Source organism: Orycteropus afer, unplaced genomic scaffold (genome assembly GCF_000298275.1).
Source record: "Orycteropus afer afer isolate SDZICR_OR568_19922 unplaced genomic scaffold, OryAfe1.0 scaffold00447, whole genome shotgun sequence".
Lineage (NCBI taxonomy): Eukaryota > Metazoa > Chordata > Mammalia > Tubulidentata > Orycteropodidae > Orycteropus > Orycteropus afer.
Genome location: NW_006922034.1, coordinates 2,384,937 through 2,394,551, shown reverse-complemented (window position 1 = coordinate 2,394,551; position 9,615 = coordinate 2,384,937). Strand labels below are relative to the sequence as shown.

Sequence of the window (9,615 nt, the reverse complement as noted above, 5' to 3'; positions counted from 1 at the left end):
TACAGTACTTTTGTGGTTGAAAAGATCATAAAACCTGTCTATGACAGGGCAGAACACCTCTCTTAATGCCAATAATTACTATTTAGACTCATAGAAGGACTTATTAACAGATAGGATGTTAGTTGGTATGGTTTCCCACAAGATTATTGTTGTTGTTGTTATGTGCCATCCAGTTGGACCAGACTCATAGCTACCTCTCCTTGGGTTTCTGAGGTGGTGTCACTATGGAAGTAGATTGCCCAACCTTCCTTCCGAGGAATGGCTGGTGGTTTTGAACTGCCAGCCTTAGGCACTATGCTACCAGAGCTCCCCCCCACAAGATTAGCATCCCACAAAAATTCTGGCACATTTTGTGCCTCTTTTTCTGAGTTTCTTCTCTGTAAGTTAGTGTAAGCAGGCTGTATTTTCAGTGAAGTGTGTTTAAGGCTTTGGGGTAGAAGGTTAAAATCTGTTTGGAATGGCTGGAAATGCTACATAGCACAAGAAGAAACACATTCACAATGAGATGAATTCACTCTCTTTTTCGAATAGTGTATTACCTCCTGTTGATGTTCAATATCCTGGGATGCTGGTCTCTCCAATCCTGGAACATGGGTCTCTGAGCAATTTTCTTCTCCACTGAGTTGACGATCTCCACTCTCTTCATTGGTTCCACTGATTTCCTTACCTCCACTTCCTTCCTTGCCTCCTCTTCTTCCAGTGCCTTCACGGTCTCCAATGGCTGCACTCTCTCCATGGCTTCCACTGTTTCCATGGCTTCCATAGACTCTACAGGTTCCTTCTTTCCCATCACTTCCACCTCCACCATCTTGTTTGCAGCTTCCACCTCTTCCACCTTTGCCACAGCTTAGCCTGATAACAAGCTCAAATTAATGAAAGAAAGCAACCCAACAAAAATACCTTTGAAAGTCAGCAAATGAAACATTGTACATATCTACCACATCCGGGCATGTTTTTCCTCAGTGTGAACACTGTAAACTTAGCTTATTGGTATAGCATGTTGTTGTTGTTAGGTGCCATTGAGTTGACTCTGACTCATGACACCCTATGTGCAACAGAAAGAAACACTGCCCATTGTGTGCCATCCTCACAAGCCCTGCTGTGTTTCAGCCAATCATTGCAGCCACTGTGTCAATCCATCTCACTGAGGGTCTTCCCCTTCTTCTCTGGCTCTCTACTTTTGGTATAGCATAGACAAGAAAATTCCCACAAAATGTTCTCCTATCAATATTAAACATTAAATTAACACCATAGCTATTTGAATGGCAGAGGCAAGAGGACTTGCATTCATTCTTAGGAATTTGAGTTAGGTTAGTAGCAATAACTTTTTTTCCCCCTAAATATTATAATAATTATTGCATTAGTAACTTCACAACCATCAAGTCCATATTTTCTGTTCAATCAAAACATATTTGAATAATTGTTCTTGCAATGTAAGTAATTTGTTATGTTAATTTTAATATAAACTTTGATTATTTTTACTTGTGTATTAACTGCTTTGCTACCAAATCCCACTGGCCTATTACTACCACCAGGAGGTTCAATAACAGAGATCTTATAGAACTACGAGAGTCATTTAATTAGTTGTTAAAAACGCTAAACTTAACAAAATGCTCCAATGATTGATTTTGCATAAGAGACACCATTAGACACATGTGCCTTTGGTAATCTTAAAAGCAAATTTACTTGATAAAGGAATTCCTGGTAGATTGTTTAATTGGCAAAAAATAAAAAGAACTCTTGGTAATTTCTCCACCAATTAAGCAGATAAAGATCATCTTACTACTCATTTAAATTTATTATATACACTTCAATATCTCAACTGAGAAACGCATAACCATGGAAATTAAAATTGCTATGTGGAAATTATCTAAATCGTCTAAAAGTTATCCACAAGGGTCATGCCTATTTACATGCAAATTTTCTCATAAAGAACTTCACAATAACGCTTTGTCTGTGTTTTCTTCTTTAACTCTTTCTATTGCTGCCTATCAACAAAAACTTGAGGCAACAAGGGAAAAGGGAGGCACTGGAAAGATAAGCCTTGAGTGACTTAGGTCACCAAACATTTGCTCTCCACTATTTGACTTTTCTAAATGTAGCTTAGATTCTGGAGAAATAGGGGGCATGACAATAAGGGAAATGCACCCTGAACAACCTGATTGGCATCTAACTGAATGGGGAAGACACAACACTAACTATAAGTCTGGACAGGTAGCCAAAAATTGAAGTGATTAAATCATTCACTCAAGCATGTTTCAGATTATGTACAGGTAAATCAACAAAGAACAGGTTGCATACAGTTCTTCAGTTTTTCGTGGGATGTACACATCTTTTGGTTAAACAGTACATTTCCCAATTCATTAAAGAGACGTTGTCAGACTTACGTGCCACATCTAGGAGAGCATTAGTACGCACAGAAACATTAATCAAATTCCTCCACTTTTCAGCTATAAAATATTCTGGTCCAGAATTAGCTGCAGGTATTATGATTTAATTGATCTGGGCTGGGGCTCAAGCAACAGTACTTTTTAAAGCCCCTCAGGTGATTCAGTTGTGTAGTTAGAATTGAGAACCACTGATACTAGTAACAGGGGTTAATTGGAACAAATCTTGTTATTAAAACTGTGTCTACACATACACACAATGGAATACCATGCAACAGTAAAGAATAATGTAGAATCTGCTAAAGAACACATAATGTGGATGAATTTGGAGGACACTATGCTGAGTGAAATAAGTCAATCACAGAAGGACAAATCTTGCATTAGTTCATTATTCTAAAAAGTCAAGGAAATGTTTATATATGGAAACAAACTTTCTTTGTTGGTTGCCAGGGGTGGGAGGGGAGGGAAGGGAACACTGCAAAAACAAAAAATTTAAAAAAATCTAAAAAGAAGTATAATAATAATAATAAAACCCCGTGTCTAGCAGAGATGGAGACATGATGAGATCTTACTTGAAAGAACTAGTTCCCTGCTCAAGAAATAAGCTCTTATTTCTTTGTAGAATACGAGCTTTTGTTTGCATAGCAAGAATAATTTTCCAAATGGATACAAATGTTTACTATGCAATGTGTGAATCTCTAGATCAGTGGCTCTAAAACTTTGGTTTATAAGGGATACTCTAGTACTGGACATTTGTAATGGGATTAGTATTATTCACTTCAAGAAGTACCCTAAAAGATTCTAATACAAGTGGCTTTTAAACTAAAACTCTTCTATAAAGAACAAGACTCATATTCAATGATAAAATAAATGGAGAATACTATAGGAGCTCTGGTAGCGTAGTGCCTAAGGCACTTGACTACTAACCAGAAGACTGGTAGTTCAAACTCACCAGCCACTCCTCGGAAGGAAGGTCGGGCAATCTACTTCCATAGTAATACTGCCTTGGAAACCCAAGGAGGGGTCTCTATGAGTCGGGTCTGACTCGACGGCACATAACAACAACAACATAATTTAGTTATATATACTTTGCATTGTGCATCCATTCCTCTAAGATTTCATGTTTACCACAGTCATGATTGTTTAATGTTTTTGTTCAGTTTTAAATAACAAATTTATTTATATTTCGTATACATCCTTGTTTTTAAAAAGTGCTGAATGATATGTAGTCCCTTCTGGCATGTATGTTTCCCCAATAACATTATTAGATAATTTAGCAAAATGATATATAGGTATTAATGTTATAAAGCAAACAATTTTCCCACTGTTAATAATTTTCCTAAAAATGAAAAAAATGTGTATATTCATTTTTAGAAGACAAAAAAATCTATATTTATACACACTATATTAACTAATCAGTTTAAATGGAAACCATGGACATATGTAAATAAGAACACACTCTCTGATTAGAGATGAGCAAGGAACTAAGATAGCAAACAACTGGTGGCATGCTAAAAGCATTACTTCACCAAATAACATTTTGGGCAACTATTCTGTATGAAGATAAAAGTGAATGAGTACTGGATTAAGTTACAGCAGTTCCCAGAATTCTAAGAACAGCACTACTTTAGTAATTTACAGCCTGAAAATATCAAGCAGTTGGAGTCAATTTTACAATTTATTTTTTTCTCAGTAAAATTAGAGCTTGTTCACCAATACTAAGGCTTCATCTTACAGTTATTAAATAGCATACTTCATTTATAACACCATTTCTTATGCCACTGTACCTTTACAGGGTAGGATCATGTATTAATTTTAATGGAAACACTCAGTTTCAGACATAAAGAAGCTAATAAATACTTGAATGCTAACAAAAAATATACAAATAACACAAAGTGTTCTGCATTAACAAACTTAAAATCTCTTATTGAAAATGACGTTATTTTGTATATGAAAGTGTAATTCATTCACCCTCTTGTTAGTGAATTTTTAAAGTAAATGGAATATTCCCATATTTCTGAAATTGTATAATTGTATAATTATAGAAGTAACCCAGAAAAACCAACCTTGGCCAAATAGAATTATCATCATGATTATTGTCTTCTTCAACAACAGCCTTCTCATTCTTGTCATCATGATGGCCTTCACAGACATCATTAGCTTGATCCATCTGGTTATCAAAGTCCTCTTTTGCATTTCCATGGTCATAGGTATCTTCATAAGCATCATTAGAATCATTATCATCATCACCGTCACCATCAGTATTAGCACCAACATCATAGAGTTCAACATATTCACCATCCTCTTCAGGTGGCTGAATGACAGGTGCAGGAATTAACCAATCATTCCGGAATATTTCAGAAAGTGCGTTATAGCCTACCCATTCATTTGTCAAGTACACAGGGGGTGAAATTTTTCCTACTTTAAATCCATCTGGAACCTGTGTGCACAAGAAAGGTTAATGTAGTCTCTGGTAACATTTCATTTTCTTCTAGATCGGAAAATTTCCCAAGCTGAAAACATTATAAAAATATAATTTCAATTGAAATGAAGATGTTCACTTGCTGTAGAGAGCCAACTTGTAGTGAGAATTAAATGGAAAACCCAAACCACAGACTGTGATTATCAATGGCCTTTCTGTATCACACATGGCAAAATTTACTCTCTTTGTTTTTTATTATTTATCCTTATCTGCTGAAAACTAGATATTTGATTTCAATGCAGAACAGAGTAGGCGAGCTGATGCCCTATAGATAAAGTAACTTTCACCTTTTATTTAATCCCAATAGATTGGGATTAACGAGAGGCTCTTAAATTGATATGTTAATTTTTCAGCTCTGGTTTTACAGGCCATAAGTCATCTTAATATATCTCAAGCACACGTTTAAAAAGCAAATTAATGTAAATTCACATGTTAAATATGGTATATATGGTAAGAGACTAAATGCATAAAGATTGATATCCTATGCATTAGTGAGTTGAAATGGACTGGTATTGGTTATTTTGAATCAGACAATCATATATGATCTACTATGCTGGGAATGACTAATTGAGGAGGAATGGGGTCACATTCATCATCAAAAAGAACATTTCAAGATCTATCCTGAAATACAATACTGCCAGGCTTCAGGTAATATCAATACACATACATGACAAGTTAACACAGCTATTATTCAAATTTATGTACTAACCACTAAAGCCAAAGGTGAAGAAATTGAAGATTTCTACCAACTTCTGCAGTCTGAAATTGATGAAAAATTCAATCAAGATGCATTGATAATTACTGTGTCTGCAATGTGAAAGTTGGAAACAAAGAAAGATCTGTGGTTGGAAAATATGGCCTTGGTGATAGAAATGACACTGGCTATTGCATGATGGAACTTGTAAGACTAACAACTCACTCGTAGCAAACACTTTTTTCAACAACATAAAGAGTAATTTTACCCCTGGATCTTGCCAGATGGAATACACAAGAATCAAATTGACTACATCTGTGGAAAGACACAACGGAGAAGGTCAACATCATCAGTCAGAACAAGGCCAAAGGCTGATTGTGGAACAGACCATCAATTGCTCATATACAAGCTAAAGTTGAAGCTGAAGAAAATTAAAACAGGTCCACAAGAGCCAAGATATGACCTTAAGTATATCCCATCAGAATTTAGAGACCATCTAAAGAACAGATTTCATGCAATGAACACCAAAGACCAAAGACCAGATGAGTTTTGGGATGATATCAAGGACATCATACATGAAGAAAGCAAAAGGTCATTAAAAAGACAGAAAAGGAAGAAAGGATCGAAATGGATGTCAGAAGAGACTCTGAAACTTGCTCTTGAACATAAGAAGCTAAAAATCTGGGTTAGAAAACCAGAAGGGAAGAACACATTTGGCATTTCTCAAGCTGAAAGAATTGAAGAAAAAATCCAAGCCTTGAGCTGCAATGTTGAAGTATTCTATGGGCAAAATAGTGAAAGATGCAGGAAGCATCAAAAAAAGTTGGAGGGAATACACAGAGCCCCTGTACCAAAAAGAATTGGTCATCAGTCATTTCAGGAGGTAACATATGATCAAGAATCAATGATATGGAAGGAAGAAGTCCAAGCTACACCAAAGGAATTGGTGAAAGACAAGTTTACAGGAATTGACAGAATGCCCATTGAGATGTTTCAACAAACAGATGTTGCTCTGTGGGTGCTTACTTGTTTATGCCAAGAAATTTGGAAGACAGCTACCTGGCCTACAGACTGAAAGAGATCCATATTTGTGCCCATTCCCAGGAAAGGCGATCCAATAAATTGTGGAAATAATAAAAATATATCATTAGTATCACATGCAAGTAAAAATTTGCCGAAGATAATTCAAAAACAGTTGCAGCAGGATATTATCAGGGAACTTCCAGAAATGCAAGGTAGGTTCAAAAGAGGACATTGCTGACGTCAGATGGATCTTGGCTGAAAGCAAAGAATGCCAGAAAGATGTTTACCTGTGTTTTATTGACTATGCAAAAGTATTTGACTGTGTGGATCATAACAAATTACAGATAACATTGAGAAGAAGGGGAATTCCAGAGCACTTAATTGTGCTAATGAGGAACCTGTACACAGACCAGGAGGCAGTCATTCAAATAGAACAAGGGGATACTGTATGGTTTAAAATGAGGAAGGATATGCATCAGGGTTGTATCCTTTCACCATATTTATTCAATCTCTATGCTGAGCAAATAATCAAAGAAGCTGGACTATATGAAGAAGAACATGGCATCAGGATTGTAGAAAGACTCATTAACAACCTGTGATATGCACACAAACTTGTTTTCTGAAAGTGAAGGGTACTTGAAGCATCTACTGATGGAGATCAAAGACCACAGCCTTCAGTATGGACTAAACCCCAACATAAATAAAACAAAAATCCTCACAACTTCACCAATAAGCAGCATCACAATAAGTGGAGAAGATTGAAGTTGTCAAGAATTTCATTTTACTTAGATACACAATCAAAACCCATGATAGTAGCAATCAATCAAGAATTCAAATGACTTATTGCTTTGGGAAAATCTGCTGCAAAAGATCTCATTAAAGTATTAAAGATCTAAGATATCAGTTTGAAGACTAAGGTGTGCCTCACTCAAGCCATGGTATTATCAATCGCTTCTTATGCATGTGAAAGTTGTACAGTAAATAAGGAAGATGGGAGTAGAATTGCATTTGAATTATGATGTTGGTGAAGAATATTGAATATACCATGGGCTGTCAGAAGAACATACAAAATCTGTCTTGGAAGAAGTACAGCTGGAAGTCTCCTTAGAAGTGGGGATGACAGGACTTCATCACATATACGTTGGACATGTTATCAGGAGGGACCAGTCCCTGGAGAAAGACATCATGCTTGGTAACTAGAGGGTCAGCAAAAAAGAGGAATACCCTCAATGAGATGGATTGACACAGTGGCTGCAACAATGGGCTCAAACATAGCAACAATTTTAAGGATTATGTAGGACTGGGCAGTGTTTCATTCTTTCAGTGTTTCATTCTGTTGTACATAGGGTCTCTAAGTGTTGAACCAATTTGATGGCACCACCACCACCACCACCACCACCAACAACAACAATAAAAACACCACCAACAACAATGTATGTAACATAGCACCTTTGGAGTCTCTGGGTGGTGCAAATGGTTGAGTGCTCAGCTGTTAACTGAAAGGTTGGCAGTTCGAGTCCACCCAGAGGCACCTTGGAAGAAAGGACTGGTCATTTACTGCCAAAAATTTAGGCATTGCAAACCCTATCAAGCACAGTTCTATTCTGACATGCGTGGGTTGCCATGAGTCAGAGTCAACTTAACAGCGACTGGTTTGATTTGATTTGGGGTCATATGGCACTTCCAGTAAGTCTACAAAGGGTGTGTGTATGGTGAGGGGGGTAATTATAAATATAAATGTAAAACAAAATGATCTGAAAGCACAATTGCAAAAAGACTTGAAGAACATTCTTATGCATTCAGTTGTCACTTTAATTTCTTTGAGTGCTTTATTTTTCACATTGCCTCATACTCCAAGAAATTATATTAGATAAAATTTGAGCACCTGATCTTGTCCCCTTAATATCAGGTTATCTTCCACAAATAGCTCTTTATCATTCCCCTTTCATAAATGTTCTTACACAAACATGTAAAATGAAATATTTTCAGATCAATTATTTTTCCATTTCAAATTTAATTTCTAGATTTCATATTCTGTATGGTAACGTAACAAAGGACATATGTCTGAAAGTGACTGATAAAAAAACCCCTCTAACTTTTCCTTCTTTCAGTGAAAATGAAAATGGAAGTTAAAAAATTGAAAATTAAAAAATTAGATGTAAATGTGTTAAGATGGAAACCTACATGGACATCAACAAGCAACTTCTGATCAATAGTAGAATAAGGTGGTGATGACTGAGACCTCCTTCCAGTCACAGGACTCTCCTCCTCAGAAGAAGATTCTGTGGAATGCCAAAGAGGTATTAGCAACAAAAATGAGCACAGCCATTGCCTTCACTGCATGGTGGACCATTTTAATCTTCTAGTATTTTTTCATATTTTTTTATGATTCTATTCAGAAATGTCAGCTAAAAATATTCTCATGAGGACAGGATCTTAAATCTTGTTTTTAGGAACAGACTCAAGTTCTTTTCCCTTTGTAGACCTACGTGGCTATTCTGTTCTCAATATTAAGCTTACATCACTAAATATTTCTAATTTGTGTAAGAAAGGGAGGTAGATAATGGAAACTGACTGGCACCAGATAGTTCCATTAAAAAGAAGAAGAATGTGTCAAGAATAGGAAGGGTTGGGCAGTACGATTGGCCTTCCATACTAACCAGTAGAAAAAGAATCCAACAATGATGTTGGAAGAGGATGGATTACCCAAAAATCTCAAGAGAAGAGCTGACTCTGAAACCTTAATCCCCCAATTACACATGGGGAATGCACAACTGAAAAGAGATAAAACTTAAACTTTTTATAAAGCTGGGAACCTTTCCATAGCAGCATTGTGCAATAGAAATTTCTGTGTTGAGGGAAATGATCAGTATCTGCACTGTCCAATAAAGTAGGCACTAGATACTTATGGATATTGAGCAGTTTAAATGTGGCCAGTGTGACAAAGGAACTGAATTTCTTTTCCCTTAAATTGTGATTTGGGTGAAAGTTTATGGAGAAAATTCACTTTCCATACAGCAGTTTGCATA

General features: G+C 36.3%; 1 protein-coding gene across 1 annotated transcript in view; it reads right to left on the bottom strand.

Annotated features, from left to right (window-relative positions):
• NRK (Nik related kinase) overlaps window positions 1–9,615 on the bottom strand; it is a 243,831-nt gene that overhangs the window by 36,252 nt on the left and 197,964 nt on the right. Inside the window, exons 16-18 of the mRNA XM_007954223.2 lie at window positions 8,771–8,868; window positions 4,454–4,827; window positions 540–852 (exon numbers count right to left, since the gene is read on the bottom strand). Coding sequence (XP_007952414.1) covers window positions 540–852; window positions 4,454–4,827; window positions 8,771–8,868 — 785 coding nt within the window. The remainder of the gene's footprint in view (window positions 1–539; window positions 853–4,453; window positions 4,828–8,770; window positions 8,869–9,615) is intronic.